The following is an 18071-nucleotide window of genomic DNA, read 5'->3' on the forward strand; positions in this document are numbered from 1 at the left end:
GGACTCATCATCACCTTGGAGGTTATGCAGTATTTGAAGGTTATAGTTAAAACTTTGGGAGCAGAAGCTTTCTTTCAGAGCCAAGTGGAAAGACTTGGAAGAAGACAAAGGGCAGAACACCTTGGGGCACACCAAAATATATTTTATTTATATATATATATATATATATATAAACTCTAAATATATGTGTATATATGTGTATATATAAAGCAAATATTTGTGTATATTTGTTTTACAACTTGATATAATTTAGTGAAAAATGAGAATAGATAAATTGCCTTTTTTGTCCTTTTATTGAAGTCTTGGTCTACATAAAACTAAGCAATAAAACAACAGGCTCAGAAGTATCATTTTTACCTTTTTTAGTCATTTGCGTGCACTAGCAATTCCATTGAAACAATTACTATGTAGATACCCACTTATATCTATGTAGAAAATCAATGGAATGTACTGAAAGCTACTAGAACTAAAGTAAGTTTGGCGAGATTATTGGATAGAAGAGCAATATATAAAAATAATTTGTATTTCTATATACCAGCAATGAACAATTGAAAATTAAAATTAATACCATTTACACTAGCCTCAAAATATGGAATACTTAGGGATAACTCTGACAAAAGATGTGGAAAAACCTGAATATTGAAAAATACAGAACATTGTTGAAAGAAATTAAGACATTTAAAAATGAAGATATCTCACCTTGTTCATGGTTCAGAAGAAGGCTCAATATTGTTGTCACTTATCCCCAAATCGATCAATAAATTCAAAGAAATACCAGCAGGATTTTTTTTTTTTTTTAAATCTTCATTTTATTGAGATATATTCATATACCACGCAGTCATACAAAACAAATCGTACTTTTGATTGTTCACAGTACCATTACATAGTTGTACATTCATCACCCAAATCAATCCCTGACACCTTCATTAGCACACACACAAGAATAACAAGAAAAATTAGAGTGAAAAAGAGCAATTGAAGTAAAAAAGAACACTGGGTACCTTTGTCTGTTTGTCTGTTTGTTTCCTTCCCCTATTTTTCTACTCAACCATCCATAAACTAGACAAAATGGAGTGTGGTCCTTATGGCTTTCCCAATCCCCTTGTCACCCCTCATAAGCTACATTTTTATACAACTGTCTTCGAGATTCATGGGTTCTGGGTTGTAGTTTGATAGTTTCAGGTATCTACCACCAGCTACCCCAATTCTTTAGAACCTAAAAAGGGTTGTCTAAAGTGTGCGTAACAGTGCCCACCAGAGTGACCTCTTGGCTCCTTTTGGATTCTCTCTGCCACTGAAGCTTATTTCATTTCCTTTCACATCCCCCTTTTGGTCAAGAAGATGTTCTCCGTCCCACGATGCCAGGTCTACATTCCTCCCCGGGAGTCATATTCCACGTTGCCAGGGAGATTCACTCCCCTGAGTGTCTGATCCCACGTAGGGGGGAGGGCAGTGATTTCACCTTTCAAGTTGGCTTAGCCAGAGAGAGAGGGCCACATCTGAGCAACAAAGAGGCATTCAGGAGGAGACTCTTAGGCACAAATATAGGGAGGCCTAGCCTCTCCTTTGCAGCAACCGTCTTCCCAAGGGTAAAACCTGTGGTAGAGGGCTCAACCCATCAAACCACCAGTCCCCTATGTCTGTGGTCATGTTAGCAACCATGGAGGTGGGGTAGGCGAATACCCCTGCATTCTCCACAGGCTCCTCAAGGGGGCACTGCATCTTTTTTTTTCCTTGTTTTTTTTTTTTTTTTTTTTAACTTTCCCTTCTTTTTTAAATCAACTGTATGAAAAAAAAGTTAAAAAGAAAACAAACATACAATAAAGGAACATTTTAAAGAGACCATAACAAGGGAGTAAGAAAAAGACAACTAACCTAAGATAACTGCTTAACTTCCAACATGTTCCTACTTTACCCCAAGAAAGTTACCTAATATAGCAACATTTCTGTGAACTTGCTCCTACTATATCCATCAGAAATTAACAGACCATAGTCATTCCTGGGCATCCCCAGAACGTTAAATAGCTTATCTGTTCTTCTTGGATTATTGTTCCCCCTTCCTTAATTGCTCTCTATTGCTAGTTCCCCTACATTCTACATTATAAGCCATTTGTTTTATATTTTTCAAAGTTCACATTAGTGGTAGCATATAATATTTCTCTTTTTGTGCCTGGCTTATTTCGCTTAGCATTATGTCTTCAAGGTTCATCCATGTTGTCATATGTTTCACGAGATCGTTCCTTCTTACTGCCGTGTAGTATTCCATTGTGTGTATATACCACATTTTATTTATCCACTCATCTGTTGAAGGACATTTGCCAGCAGGATTTTTAAAAATAGAAATTGATAAAGTGAATCTAAAATTCATATGGAAATACAAAGAATCTAGAATAACTAAAATAACTTTGAAAAAGAAGAACAAAATGGGAAGGCTAATACTACATGGTTTCAAGACTTATTTTAAAGCTACAGTGTTCCAATTTGCTAAAGCTGCTGTTAATGCAAAGTACTAGAAATGGATTGGCTTTTATAAAGGGGATTTATTAGGTTACAAATTGACAGTTCTAAGGCCATAGAAGTGTCCAGACTAAGGCATCCACAAGAGATTACTTTCACTGAAGGAAGGCCAGTGGTGTCTGGAACACCTCTGTCAGCTGGGAAGGCACATGGCTGGTGTCTGCTGGTCCTTTGCTCCCAGGTTGTGTTTCAAAATGACTTTCTCCAAAATGTCTTTGGGCTTCTGTTTTTGCTCCTCTCTCTCTCAGCTCCTGTGCGTCCTTGCTTCTTTCTCCCAGGGTGTTTCTCTCATCTGGGGGTCCTCTCTTAGCTTCTCTGGAGCAAACTCTGGGCTTCATGTCTTAGCTTAGCATCCCCAAATGTCCTTCTCTCTGCATCTCCAAGTGTTTCCAAGCATCTGTGCCTGTGTGGGCTCTTGTGCTCTCTTAAGTACACCAGTGAACTAATCAAGACCCACCCTGAATGGGTGGGGTCCACACCTCTATGGAAATAATCCAATCAAAGGTCTCAGTCACAGTTGGGTGAGTACATCTCTGTGGAAACCGTCAGAAGTTTCCACCCAACAAGATTGGATTAAAAGATAATGACTCTTCTGGAGTCCATAAGTTTCAAACTGGGACATACAGCAATCAAAACAGTTCTGTCTTGTATAGACAAATAGATCAATGGACTAGAATATGGTGTAGAAATAGACCCAACATATATGGACATTTGATTTTTGACAAAGGTGCAAAAGCAATTCAATGGAGAAATGATAAGTTTTCAACAAATAGTGCTGGAGCAGTTGTATATTCACATGCAAAAAACATGAATTTTGATCTACACCTTACACAGTATATAAAAATTAACTAAAAAATGGACGTCAAATCTAAAACTACAAAACTTGTAGAAGAAAATAGAGGAGAGAATCTTTGTGACTCTGGGTTAGGCAGAGATTTCTTGGATGTGACATCAAAAACACGATCCATAAAAGAACAAATTGATAATTTGGATTTCATTAAATTAAAACTCGGCTCTTCAAAACACACGTGATTTAAAAAAAAAAAAAGAAAGAAAGAAAAGACAAGCCACAGAATGGAAGAAATTCTTTGCAAAGGATAAAGTACTTTTGTCAGGAATATATAAAAAGCTCTCAGAATTCAATAAGAAAATGAGCAACCCAATTAAAAATGTATAAAAGATTTGTGCAAACCAAGGAAGATATACAGATGGTAAAGAGTATATGAAAAGACTTCAACATTGTCATTAGGGAAATGCAAATTAAAATTATCATACCTATACACCTATTAACATTGCCAAAATGATAAAGACTGACTAAGCTAAGTGTTGGCAAAGAAGTAAAGAGTTTGGAATTCTCATGCATTGCTAGTGGAAGTGTGAAATGCTACAACCACTTTGGAAAACAGTTTGATGGTTTCTTAAAAAGTGAAGCATATAACCTACCATACCTATCCACTCCACTCCCATGTGTTTACCTGAAAGTAAAGAAACGTCTACTTGTACACAAATATTCATAGTACTTTTTTTTTATCTTTATACTAAATTAAAATTTTATTGAATAAAGAACACTCTCCAGAACACATGATCTGATGGACTGCATTACATGCAATGAAGCTGAACACGACAGTGGTTTAACATGGAATGTACAAAACTGTTTATGTAGCTGACTTCAGGAAGAAAAGCATGATATTTACTATTTTCACCAATCATCTGTGATGACTTTAAAAATGGTATTTGAAGAAACTGGTAGATTTCTTTAGCATATATTTCAAATAAATTAGTTACATGTGTACTACTGAAACCTCTTTCAACCTCTCTTGTATTCCAAATAAAACTGTAGTGCAAACATCAAAGTTGCCGGCCACTCCAAATGATTGCCAAACTTGTAAAAGAACACAAATTCTGGATTAAGGTGTAATAAGGACAAAACCGATACCAGTTACTGCAAAATTCATGTAGGCACACTTAATAGTCCACTCTAAGCATTCCTTCTAAGTCTTTCACATTAATAAATAAGTCTTATTAATAATAATAAGTCTTTCACAGTACTAAAATTCTGTCATTCAAGCATCAATGATTACATTTCAGAAAAAAAAATCACCCATGTCAGCCAAAGCATCACTGCTATATTCTAAAAAAGAAAAAAGAAAAATTAAAAAAAGAATCATAATCAACTAAATCAGTATCCGTAATAGGATAAGTGGGGAAAACTCATTTGGGGGGGGGTGGTGAGCGGGGGGGAAGTGTGCTTTACTTGCACAGCCAGAATCATTTAATGTAAACACCATATTGGGCCATACCACAAAATCTATGAGAATGGTTCAAATTTGAACAGTGTGTGTGCATTAATTTCAAATCTGTGTTTGTGAGTTTATACTGCATCTGCTTGTACCAATATAACAAATTAGACGTACTTCTTCCACACAAACTCACATATACTACAAGTGATTGTTAACTATCGAGCATGGCTTGCCTCCCTGACACTAACTCAAAAAAATGTTAAGTGACTTCCAAACTGTTTTTAAAATGCTTACAGAGATCATTAAATGAATGTAAATAGCTGAGGAATGATGACAGGAAGTGGTGGTAATGATATAATGCAAGTGGATGTAAAAGAGAATGTACATAGGACTGGCTGAGATTTGTGAGTGCAAGGAAAGTCTTGCTGTGGGCTTCATCTGAACATTTAGCCGACGCCAAGAAAAAAATTATAGCACGAGTCCATTGACACCTGGAGGGGCAGACCTAGAAAAGCTCACCTTCAAAGTGCAAACTTTAACAATGGAATGTTTTAGCAGGGACCTAGGACAACCCTCTTATCTTTTTCTTGTTGAAAAGAAATAAAATGTTCAGCGAGTACTTTTTCCTGGCAAAAGTTATTTCAGTTCATGGTAAAACAGCTATCACCCACTCTTTCATATACCCAAAACCACTCTAGCAGGGGGGTGGGGAGGGGAGGGGTGCAGGAGAGAAGAAGCCCTTACCTATCTATCACCTAATACAACTTTATTTAGAATTTAAGTTCTCTGAATCGTCTACTTTAAATAGCAACATGTACCTCCCTTAACTCTTCCCTGTCCACCCGCCTATCCCAAACACCCCAATGAACCTCTGTATTCTAATGTGTGTGTTTTCTAAGCCTCTTACTGAGGCCTGTTGAGTACCACCTCCACTGGAACAAAATTCACACCTGAAGTGCCCTTTCTACACCACCTTTTCTCCCCCTCCTCTTGTGGAGCGGAAGCTGGTTGCTCTGGGGCAGGTATTCTAGATCTCCAGGTCATCAGGCCGGGGCTTGCTGCTGGCCCGACTGCTGACTCTGCTGGAAGGCCACTGGTCCACAATGGCTAGAGACTGTAGTTTGTGCCCAGCAGCTAGTTTTTTAGAATTCTGGTTATCATCGGAGAAATCAAAAGACTGTGCGTGGGAGTTAGAGGTGGTGCTTCCTGCCTGCCCCATTCGATTTTGCTCTGCGCTGTAATTGGCTCAGCTTTGCTCACCGGCTTGTTTGTTGTAATTGTGGCAGGAAGAATTGTTTCTGTCTCCAGTAACCAGCTTGTACCCGGAAGGAGACATGGGCGAGAGCTGAGCAGTGGGTGAGGAGCAGCCATTAAAATAAAGATATTTGGGAGATCCGCAGTCCTTGGTGCGGCTCAGCGGGCCGGTGGTAGCGTGGTAAGGATCACTTTTTCCTTTCATCCAATCCTTAATGCCCTTGAAGAAGACATAGAAGAGTTCGATGATGTTCAGGGCAAGAGACACCAAGGACACCACCAGCATGAAGATGATGAAGATGGTTTTCTTTGTGGGGCGAGAGAGAAAACAATCCACTTGATGTGGGCAGGGAGCTCTTTTGCAAGAGCTCTAGACTGCACTCAGGCTGAATCCATATATGTACCACTGGATCAGCAAGAAGGCCATCTCAAAGATGGACTTGAAAAGGATACTGATGATGTAGGTCCACAGCAAGCCCCCTCGCATTTTCACCTTCCCGTGTTCTTCAGTCCCATACTTGAACTTCTTTATTTCAATTTGTTTCAAGTGCATCTTCACACTGACACCATCAGTTTGGGCAACTGAGTTCCTCTTCTTTCTTGTTCAGTTTCTCTTCTTTTTGCATCACATAGAACACATGGGCCAGTTACAAGAGCGTGGGTACAGACACAAATATGATTTGCAGGACCCAGAAGCGCACGTGAGAGATTGGGAAGGACTTGTCATAGCAGATGTTTTCACAACCAGGTTGTTGAGTGTTACAACGAAAGACAGACTGCTCATTACCCCAAGCTGACTTGACCGCTGTCCCCAGTAGTGGGATTCGGAAAATGGAAAGGACGGAGAGCCGAACCTTCCCTCCAGCTGTGGAATAGGCTTGAACCTTGTCGAGGAGTTTGCCTAAGGCACTCCAGTCACCCGTGTTGCCTGGGTGCCGTTCTTCCGCTTAAAAGAAGTGAAGTAGGCACGCCAAGTGATTGAACTCCTTGGAGGATGAAGTAAAATGAAAAATTAAGTTCAGGCACTCAGACCTGTCTATTTAAAGTTTAAAACTCTGCTGCTGTTTGGTACTTTCCTCACTCCTTCCCCCTAATGAAAGAAAGGTACTGATACCTTATAAAAGCCTTAGTACTTTTTTTGTAATAACCAAAAACTGGAAAGATATGAAATGTTTGTCAGTTGGTGACTAGAACAACTGTGGTATATAGATATAATGGAATACTACTTAGCAATAAAAAAAGAATGGACTATCGATACACATAACACAAATCTCAAAACATGCTTAGTGGAAGCAGCCAGACAAAAAAGATTGTATACAATTTGATCTCATTTATAGAAAACTCTAGTAAATGCAAAATAATCCATAGGGTTAGAAAGCTGATCAGTGGTTCTGTCAGGAGGGAAAGGGGTATGAGGGAGAAATTATAAAGGGCATGAACAGACTTTTGGGAGTGATTGGTATGTTCTTTATCTTGTGGTGATGGTTTCATGGTTGTATTTATGTGTCAAAATTGCACACCTTAAATATGAGCAGGATACTATATATCAATTATACCTTAGTAAAGGTGCTATAAAATCCCATTCATAGATTTTTAAGAAAATAAAAGGGTGTAACAATCTGAATAACGTATCTTCAGAAAACGAAGACATCAGAAAATTGTGGCCACAAAGCAGTGGAAAAGTGCCTCTTAATATTGCAAAATGAGCTAAGGAAAATAAAAATGCCATGGAAGTACAATTTAAATCTGATTTAGAAAAGCTTGGAAATAATTTGGCTATGCAACAGGTGAAAATGACAATAAAGTTGATAGAGATCAATTTTAAAATGATAGAAGCTATGATAGTGAAGCATAAATATAGAAGACAAAGATCAAACATGTGTAATAGATTACTTAGAGGAGAAAGGCAAGACATTGGCAAACAGAAAAATGCTAAAAACTATAATAAGAAAACTTTCTTGAAAGTAGGTACCCAGTGCCACCTATTAATTATTCAGCCAAGTGTATAATGTAAGGCAAAGGAATCATTTCTGTGGAAGGCTAAGATAATTTGGTATAGGTATGTTGCTTTCCAGCGATTGCATTTGATTAAAAGAAAGAACCTTGAATATTTATGGTGGAGTCTGTGAATGATGGCATGTTCCATAGATAGATTTCCCTAAATGTAGTCTCCCTCAAATCAGCTTGGAAAGGAGCTGCCTAGCACAAGTTTCAAGTTTTCCTCTTTGACAGCATCTCAGAGCAGCCAGCATTCCATTTGCTGATTGAGGGAGATCAGTGGTTTCTGCTACTAGAAGTGGAAAAGTCAGATTTGAATTCTTTTTCCCGAATGGCTGGTATTTTGATCAGGTTCTTTGGTAACAAAAGAAGAGACCTGACAAGCTAGCTCACATCAAAGAGGATTTCGCAAGGACGCATGCAGAATGAGTAACGGGGTGGGCTCATAGGGGAATTAAATATGAACGGTAACTGGAGCTTACTTCAGAGATTCCAAACCTGGAAGAGATTCTGGATATAGATACACTAGCAGAGAGTCTGTGGATCTTTCTTCAGCACTAACCCCCATGTTACAACAAAGTTTGACACATAGTAGGCTCCATGTTGAGTGAATAAATAAAGAAATTTCAAATCTCCGCTGTAGGGCTTTATCAAAATGGAGAAGTGATTCAGATTAAATACTGCTGCCTGGCTTAAAATACATGATTGGTGATGATAATAATGAAAATAAAAACAATGATCATTTTTTGAGTGCCAGCTATATTCCTTGTATTCTAAGAGTTTTGCATATTTTTTAAAAAAATATGTTTGGTCCTGTGAGGGGGTGATATTAATCTCATTTTACTGGTGATATAGTTTAAACCTACAGATTATGATTTGCCCAAATTCTTGCAAAATACCGCATTGGAGAGCTGGATTTTAATGTAGGTCTTCTTGACTCTAAAGCTTGTGCTGGTAACAAGTGATGTATGCTATGCCTATATTAAAAGATGAAGAGGGAAAGAATTAGTCAGAAGGAAGCCTATGTTACAGAATATTAAGAAAGCATCTTAGCAGCTATTCTATTTTGAGGTTTTATCAAAAAACATTTTAGTATAAGTATATCAGGAGCCATTTTCCTCTGACCGTGGCTAGGAACTTCCACCAAACAAGATAAGCCAGGGCTAATATTACCAAGGTACTAGACAGAAGATTAAAATAGAAACTGGCCATTGATTCTCCATTTCTTCAACTGAAAAGAACAAAATATGGGGACTGTTTTACAGAGCAGGAGGCAGATGACCAGTTGTCTTCTAGATGGTTTTAGCTTTGAAATAACTATAGTTAAGGATAAATGATTCAATAAATCAATTAAATTGTGTGTGTGTGTGTGTGTGTATGTATATGTATAGATTTGAGCAAGGATATTCCAGCCATTCTTTAAAACTATCTGGGGTTATGGTTTCATTTAAACAGTTTATGTTCCTCTATCAAAATATGATAAAATGCATTGTATCTCAATTGGGGGCAATGTTGATATTGACTTTTAAAAATTGACTTTTTTTTTAATAGGTATCAGTATTATCTGCAGCTGAAGAAAGACATCTTGGAAGGAAACATTCCTTGTACATTAGAACAAGCAATTCAGTTAGCTGGCTTAGCTGTTCAAGGTAAATAAGGGGAATCAATAAAATTGTAGTTCTGTAAGATTAAAATGTGTGTTATAACAAAAATAGCAAGAACTTCTTTAAATAATTGACTTTCTATATACATTTCTGTGTATATAGCGCTTTTATATTAGTGAAATATTATTCTGTTATCTGAGGGACTTCCTTGTGAGAAAAAGAGTGAATTTGGATTACTTTAATAGAGTGTGAGACTTCTGAAAGGTTAACCATAGTATTATATGTCAACAGAGAAAACAGTCCAATAAATAGAAGTACACATTTAAAGCATTTAATATACTATATATTCCTCTAGCTCAAGGACTTGAGCTGCTGCTAGCTAATATCTTAGGATGAAAGATCTGCCAATCAATGAATGAGGTTATGTTCACTTATACTTTACACCTCATTTGTTTGGGTTCTTACACAGTTGTCCTGGATTATAGAGTATCAACCATCATAGATATAAAGATCTTGCATTTCACAAGTATATTTAAATTAAGTCTTTCATTTCTTATTTGCCTAAGCTTCATGTATTTTTACATGTATGTCTATACTTGGGAAGGCTTCTTATGGTGCATTATTTCAAGTAATAACTAGCATTTAACCTTGGGAGTTGAAGGTTAATTAGAAGAATAATTAATAAAATTCCTCCAGATATTAGCAGGCATGGAGACATATGTCATTTCTAGACAGAAAGTTTGCCTGATACACATGGAGCCACATTCCTTTTCAAGGTACTTTGAATCTTTTTGAGTATCACCTTTAGGTTTAAGAGTTAATTTCTCATAAGCTTTTTTTGCTGAACTGTGTCCATTTTTTTCCAACGATTTTAAGTTTCAAAGCGAATATATCTTGCTGTAACATATTCAAATGATCTAATTCCCCAGAGGTAGTCACCTCTGTCAGCAATTTGGTTTCTTCCTGAGATTTTTCTGTGTCTAAGTAGGCATATATGATAACAGGGTAGGTTTTTTTTTTTATTGTTATTATTAAAATGAGATTGTTGGCAAGACTGTTGCTGCAAAGGAGAGGCTAGGCCTGCCTGTAAGTGTGCCTAAGAGCTTCCTCCCGAATGCCTCTTTGTTGCTCAGATGTGGCCCTCTCTCTCTAGCTAAGTGAATTTGGCAGGTGAAATCACTGCCTTCTCCCCTACATGGGATCTGACACCCAGGGGAGTGACTTTCCCTGGCAGCGTGGAATATGACACCCGGGGAGGAATCTAGACCTGGCATCGTGGGATGGAGAACATCTTCTCGACCAAAAAAAGGGGGATGTGAAAGGAAATGAAATAAGTTTCAGTGTCTGAGAGATTCCAGAAGGAGCTGAGAGGTCACTCTGGTGGACACTCTTACACACAATATAGACAACCCTTTTTAAGTTTTAATGAATTGGAGTAGCTAGCAGTAAATACCTGAAACTGTCAAACTACAACTTAGAACCCATGAATCTTGAAGACAAGTATATAAAAATGTAGGTTATGAGGGGTGACAATGTGATTGGGAAAGCCATATGGACCATACTCCCCTTTGTCCAGTGTATGGATGAATGGGTAGAAAAATGGGGGCAAAAAAAAAAAGCACCCAGTGTTCTTTTTTACTTTAATTGTTCTTTTTCACTGTAATTTTTATTTTTATTATTTTTATGTGTGTGGTAATGAAAATGTTCAAAAATTCATTTTGGTGATGAACGTACAACTATGTAATAGTACTGTGAACAAATCTATGCTTTGTATGACTGCATGGTATATGAATATATCTCAATAAAAATGAATTTAAAAAAATGAGATTGTGTAATATATAGTTTGTAACTCATCTTTTCACTTTATTCATAGACATTTTTCCAAGTCAAAACACATGGGTCTACTTAATTAATATTTTTAAAAAGATATTTTCAAAATACACACTTTATAGCTGTTAAGACAAATTTGACTTCTAAATCATAATCATAGCATATTGAATTTGTTGTACATGTACTGCTATGAAAATTAAATATAATTGACATGTGAATACTTGTCATTTTGTACAGCTGATTTTGGTGACTTTGATCAGTATGAATCCCAAGACTTTCTGCAGAAATTTGCCTTGTTTCCTGTGGTAAGACTTCCTTTTACATTGAGTCTTTTAATAAACATTTTATCCCCATACCCTTAATAATCCCTGAAATGAAGTCTGTATTGTAGACTTTCTAGGCTGAAATAGTGTTGAAAAATCAGTTCCCTCTTATAAACAACTCAAGTGTGAGTGCTTTCCCTGTTGTAGTTTTCTTGGTCCTTGTAACCCACGGAAACCAAAGGGTCTGTATACACTGGGATGAGGCCAGAATATTAATTTTCATAGCTGGATGTGAGTCTAAAGACAAGGATTCATTCCACCTTCTGAGTAATCACACAGATGTTTTGCTTCTAACTGAAGCTTGAAACTTCACAAAGTTATGTTTAATTGAATTTGGTTCTCATCAGCAATTAAAAAAAAAAAACTTAAATGCCAAAAAGACACTTCTACTTTTTAAGTCACCATTGTTGGAATTGACATGCAGAATGTGCATTAGAACAATGAAGGAAGGTGGAATGCTCTTCTCAGTGTCTACTCAGTGAACCGAGAATGCACGAGATGATGTGATTGTGCTGGGCTCAGAACTGGCTGGTTGATATTCCAGCCTGAAATAAACTCTGGAAACTTTCTCTAGGATGATTTGAGAAGACAGGACAAATTTTTTTCGGCTCCTGAGCATAAGCCGCTTAATTCCTCTTAAAAATTATGATTATGTACTTAAGTAAAGCTCCCAAATACTAGTATTGATATTTTTGCTTGTTAGTGATAAGAGTTGGTATCCATCAGTAGCAACAATTTTTCCTAAGAAATCTGGACAGTTTTACGTATTTACTGCTTTGTGTTTTGTTCAGGGATGGCTACAAGATGAAAAAGTATTGGAAGAAGCAACCCAAAAAGTGGCTTTATTACATCAGAAATACAGGTAAATACTAAGAAATAAATGGAAATAGTGTAGAACTAATGCCTGTTTGAATTTGAAATATGTGTTGAAGCAATTAAGTTGAAAACTTTAGTGCTGCTGCTGCTGCTGCTACATCTGTTAATACTACAACTACTACTATTGTAGGTCGCTAACATTTACATAGCACTCACTTTGCCAAATGCTGTTTAAGCACTAGTCTGTATTAACACATTCAATTATCTGTGTTTTACCAGTGACGAAACTGAAGCAGTTGGAAGCAGCCAGTTATTGAAGGGTGCCAATTATTTATACATTTAAGTCATATATTTAAAGCTTGTGTGGTTACCTAATCTTGTGTAGGTTAATGCAAGATTAGGGAGATTTGCTTTGTTTTATGAGACAGCAAGTATAGGGTTATTTCTCCCTGTATACCTTTGGAGGCTGCATCTCTGTCTTCACATCTCTGGGGAAGTTGTGCTAAGAACTGTGGTACTGATTGCCCTGATCTAAACTTCTGCATACCTAAGAGATGCTGGTAGATATTGAATTTCTTTGATGGCTATTCTGTGTGTTGCCTGAAGAAAAATCCTCTCCTAGAGAATGATAGATCTTATTCTAAACCGAATAGCGATTTAGTTCCAGGTACTTTGTCTGTATATCATTAAATTCTTATAACCACTCGTTAAAGTAAATAATGTCATCTCCATCTTACAGATGGGGGAGCCAAGCTCAAAAAGACTAAATAACTTGCTCTAAGTTACCCAACTAGTACATGGTAGAGACGAATTTTGAACCTGATTATAGCCTATTTTTAATCCCCTTCCATTAATAATAACCTTTTGCTGCTAGTCTCTCCACACTTGGATCCTTATAGTCCCACACAAAAGATTAATCTTCCTAAAATATCACTTTCCTCTTATCTCTATTGCCTGCTCCTCCACCCCCCACCCCTCACCCCTAACCCCTCTCCCCTTTTCCGAAAGCTCATGAATCTTTTCTTGTTCTTCACTAACCTGGGACTACAGGCCTCCCACAGGTTGGTTAAATCCTGTCTTTCCGGCTTTACCTTCTGCTGTCCTGAATGAATCCTTTTTGCCAGCAGAATTGATCCCTCAGGCACACATTACTCTGTCTTTTGTTACCTTCATTTATTTATTTGTGCATTTCTTTCAAAAAAAATTTAATGCTATTGCTCTGTATGAGGCAGAGTGCTGACTCCTGTGGGCACAAAGATAAACAGAATAAATCTCTGCTTTCAAAGAATGCATTCCCTGCCTTGAAATTAAGGGATAGCAGGACAACCCATTATAATAGTGATTATAATACATTCTGAATTGTAGTTTTACACCACATGGTAACATGAATGCAATGGGAGACATGTGCACAGAATGCCGTGGGTCTGCACAGAGCAAGGATATCTGGTTTAGACTCAGGGGGTCACAGAAGGTGACCAAGAAGGAGTGATACATAAGCTGAGTCTTAAAGGGTGTTGGAGTTGGGCAGGTGCACAAGAGGGTGACAGGTACACCAGGAAGAGGGATTAGCATGTGCAAAGGCACACAGGTGTGAAGTAAGGTGGTGAATTCAGAGAAATGCAGAGTTTGGGAAGGCTGCAGCATGTAGTGCCTTAGGGGATGAGGCTGGGGAGGCAAGTCTCCATGCTGGTGAGCACAAATACCCACACTGCCTGGTATTTAGGTATTCTTACATCTTTCTCTAGACATAAACCCATACCCCACCCCTGTGCTTCTTCAGTTACCTGAGCTGAGAGGGCTTTCCATCCTCTAATCTCCTCAAGCCCTTATTCCCTGCATTTACATTTGGCATTTAACGTACAATGCTTAGTAATGCTCAATCTTTTAGATAATAAGCAGTTTCTTGGAGGTTTAGAAAAAATCCTAGCTTTTACTTGAAGATATTTTACGGGTTTGTTTTATCCCGTCTTCTCCCTAGCCTGCCTAAAGTAGGATCTTATGTAACTAATCCTCAGCGTTCAGCACAGTGCTTTGCTTATTGTTGGTTTTTAGTAAATATTGATGGATTGATATGGCCAATTATAATACTTATAATATTTTATGCCAAATTGATATATAGTTTTTTAGAAAAGCTCCCCCCCCATTTTTTTTTAGTTTTGCAAACAATGTTTTTTCAACCAATTTTTAGTTTTTCAAACAATCTCACCAACATCTTTTGGGTTACAGGGGGCTCTCAGCTCCTGATGCTGAACTGCTGTACATGCAGGAGATAGAGAAAATGGATGGCTATGGAGAAGAGAGCTACCCTGCCAAGGTAGGCATGGCATGAAAGCTGGGTTCTCTGAAATCAGTCTCGGCAATTCTGAAAGAATAATGGAGAAGCCCGAGCATGCCCTGGGGTACAAAGGTTGAAGATATGCAAAAGTCTGATAACTTAAGTGTCAAGTCTTCATGACCAAAATTTGCCAGTGAAGCATGTTCCTTTTTTGTAGTTTGTGCTTTGAAATGCTCTTAAAATAGAGTTCCTTAAGGGGCCCAACTTCCAATTTCCATACATATTTATAAGATGATACATTTATACCATTCAGATTTTTTCCTTCAGAATAATTATTATGTAGGTCTTCTGGACATTTTATATGTGGGTAACAATGTTAGGGAACTAGGTGTAGTAGTTGTTTCCAGAGTCTTCTTTTACTGCTTTCTCCTTTTAGGACAGCCAAGGAAGTGATATATCCATCGGAGCATGTCTTGAAGGTATCTTTGTGAAACACAAGAATGGGAGGCCTCCTGTGATATTTAGGTATTCTTACATCTTTCTATAGACATGCAGTTTCTTTGTCTTCCACTGGTGATTCTTTTTAGTAACTATACAAATTAAATTGCTCTCGAGTCTCGGTCTCATTAGAAAATGGTTATCTTCCCTTCCTAGAATGAAATGCCAACTGAGTACTGCTGTTTTTTTTTGGGGTGGGGGGGATGGGGTCAGTGGGTCACTTCTGTATTAGAGAAGTTGTGGGTTTACAGAAAAATCATACATAAAATACAGAGTTCCCAGTGTATCACCATATTATTAACACCTTGCATTAGTGTGGTAACATTTGTTAAATTCATGAAAGAATGCTTTTATAACTGTACTATTAACTACAGTTCACTGATTACAGTAGGGTTCACAATAGGGTTGGACAGTCCTATGTGGTATGTGGCTTTTTTTTTTAAATTTTTTTTTCTAGTAACATATATACAACCTAAAATTTCTCCAGTGTTGTTTTCAGTGCTGTTAATTATGTTCACAACGTTGTGCTACCATCATCACCATCCATTACCAAAACTTTACAATCAGCCCAAATAGAAATTCTGTACAATTTAAGCATTAACTCCCATTCCCTATCCACCCCCCACATCCATCCCCAGGTAACTTATATTATAGACTCTGACTTGATGAGTTTGCTTATTCTAATTATTTCATATCAGTGAGCTTTTATAATAACTGTCCTTTTAAGTATGGCTTATTTCACTCAACTTGATGTCCTCAAGGTTCATCCATGTTGTCACAGATATCAGAACTTCATTCCTTTTTATGGCTGAATAATATTTCATGGTGTGTATATACTGTATTTTGTTTGTCCATTCATCGATTGATAGACCCTTGGGTTGTTTCGGCAATTGTGAATAATGCCACCATGAACATTGGTGTGCAAATATCTGTTTGGGTCCCTGCTTTCAGTTCTTCTGGTAATATACCTAGAAGTGGGATTGCCAGGTCGTATGGTAATTCTATACCTAACTTTCAAGGAACTACCAAACTGTCTTCCACAGTGTCCGCACTGTTTTACATTGCTACCAGCAAAGAATGAGTGTTCCTATTTCTCCACATCCTCTCCAACATTTGTAATTTTCTGTTCTTTTAATGGTAGCCATTCTAGTGGGTGTGAAATGATATCTCATTGTGGTTCCCCCATCCCATCTATTATTCATATAATTTTTGCTGCCATTTTTCTACTCATCTGTCTATACACTGGATAAAGGGAGTGTGAGCCACAAGGTTTTCACAATCACACAGTCACACTGTGTAAGCTATATAGTTATACAGTCGTCTTCAAGAATCAAAGCTACTGGGTTACAGTTTGATAGTTTCAGGTATTTCCTTCTAGCTATTCCAATACACTAAAAACTTAAAAGGGATATCTATATAGTGCATAAGAATAACCTCCAGAATGACCTCTTAACTCCATTTGAAATCTCTCAGCCACTGAAACTTTATTTTGTTTCATTTCACTTCCCCCTTTTGGTCAAGATGACTTTCTTAATCCCATGATGCTGGGTCCAGGCTTATCCCTGGGAGTCATGTCCCACGTAAGTGGGAGGGCAGTGAGTTTACCTGCCTAGTGTTGCCCATTTTTTAAAATGGATTGTTTGTCTTTTTATTGTTGAGTTGTAGGATTTCTTTATAAACTCTGGAAATATTAAACCCTTATCACATATGTGGTTTCCATATATTGTCTCCTATTGCATAGGTTGTCTTTTAATTTTCATGAAAGTCCTTTGATGTGCAAAAGTTCTTAATTTTGATGAGTTCCCATTTATTTTTTCCTTTGTTGCTTGTGCTTTGGGTATAAAAGCTAGGAAATCATTGCCTAACATAAGATCATGAAGATGCTTCCTTATATTTTAGGGGTGTTATAGTACTGGATCTCATATTTAGGCTTTTGATTCATTTTGAGTCAGTTTTTATATATGATGTGAGATAGGGGTCCCCCTTCATTCTTTGCATGTGGATATCCAGTTCTCTCAGCACCATTTGTTGAAGAGACTGTTCTTTCCCAATTGAATGACTTTAGCAGCTTTGTCAAAAATCAATTGGCCATAGACGTGAGGGTCTATATCTGAATTTTTAATTTGATTCCATGGTTTGTATATTTATCCTTGTGCCAGTACCATATTGGTTTGACCACTGTAGCTTTGTAATAAAGTAAGGAAGCGTGAGTCCTCCAATTTAGTTCTTCTTTTTCAAGATGTTTTTGGCTATTTGGGGCCCCTTACCCTTCAAAATAAATTTGATGATTGGCTTTTTTTCCATTTCTGCAGAAAAGGCTGTTGGAACTTTGACTGGGATTACATCGCATCTATAAATTGTTTTGGATAAAATTGACATCTTAACAATACTTACTAGTCTTCCAATCCATGAGCATGGAATGTCCTTTCATTTATTTAGATCTTTGATTTCTTTTAGCAAAGTTCTGTAGTTTCCTGCATATAACTCCTTTACATCATTGATTAAATTTCTTCCTAGATATTTGATTCTTTTAGTTGCTATTATAAATGTATTTTTTTTTTTTTTTTTGATTTCCACCTCAGATTGCTCATTACCACTGTATAGACACATTGATTTTTTTACCTGTTGGTCTTGTATGATGCCACTTTGCTGAATTTGTTAATTACAACTAGTATCTTTGTTGTAGATTTTTTGGGACTTTCTATATATAGGATCC

General features: G+C 37.2%; 1 protein-coding gene across 2 annotated transcripts in view; it reads left to right on the forward strand.

The window, feature by feature from the left end:
* PTPN21 (protein tyrosine phosphatase non-receptor type 21) overlaps positions 1–18071 on the forward strand; it is a 133373-nt gene that overhangs the window by 26586 nt on the left and 88716 nt on the right. For both annotated transcript variants that reach the window (XM_037832128.1, XM_037832129.1), the window contains exons 4-8: positions 9561–9658; positions 11681–11748; positions 12558–12628; positions 14809–14896; positions 15294–15382. In XM_037832128.1, the coding sequence (XP_037688056.1) occupies positions 9561–9658; positions 11681–11748; positions 12558–12628; positions 14809–14896; positions 15294–15382 (414 nt within the window). The remainder of the gene's footprint in view (positions 1–9560; positions 9659–11680; positions 11749–12557; positions 12629–14808; positions 14897–15293; positions 15383–18071) is intronic.

The sequence above is a fragment of the Choloepus didactylus genome, chromosome 4, assembly GCF_015220235.1.
Source record: "Choloepus didactylus isolate mChoDid1 chromosome 4, mChoDid1.pri, whole genome shotgun sequence".
NCBI classification, from domain to species: domain Eukaryota; kingdom Metazoa; phylum Chordata; class Mammalia; order Pilosa; family Megalonychidae; genus Choloepus; species Choloepus didactylus.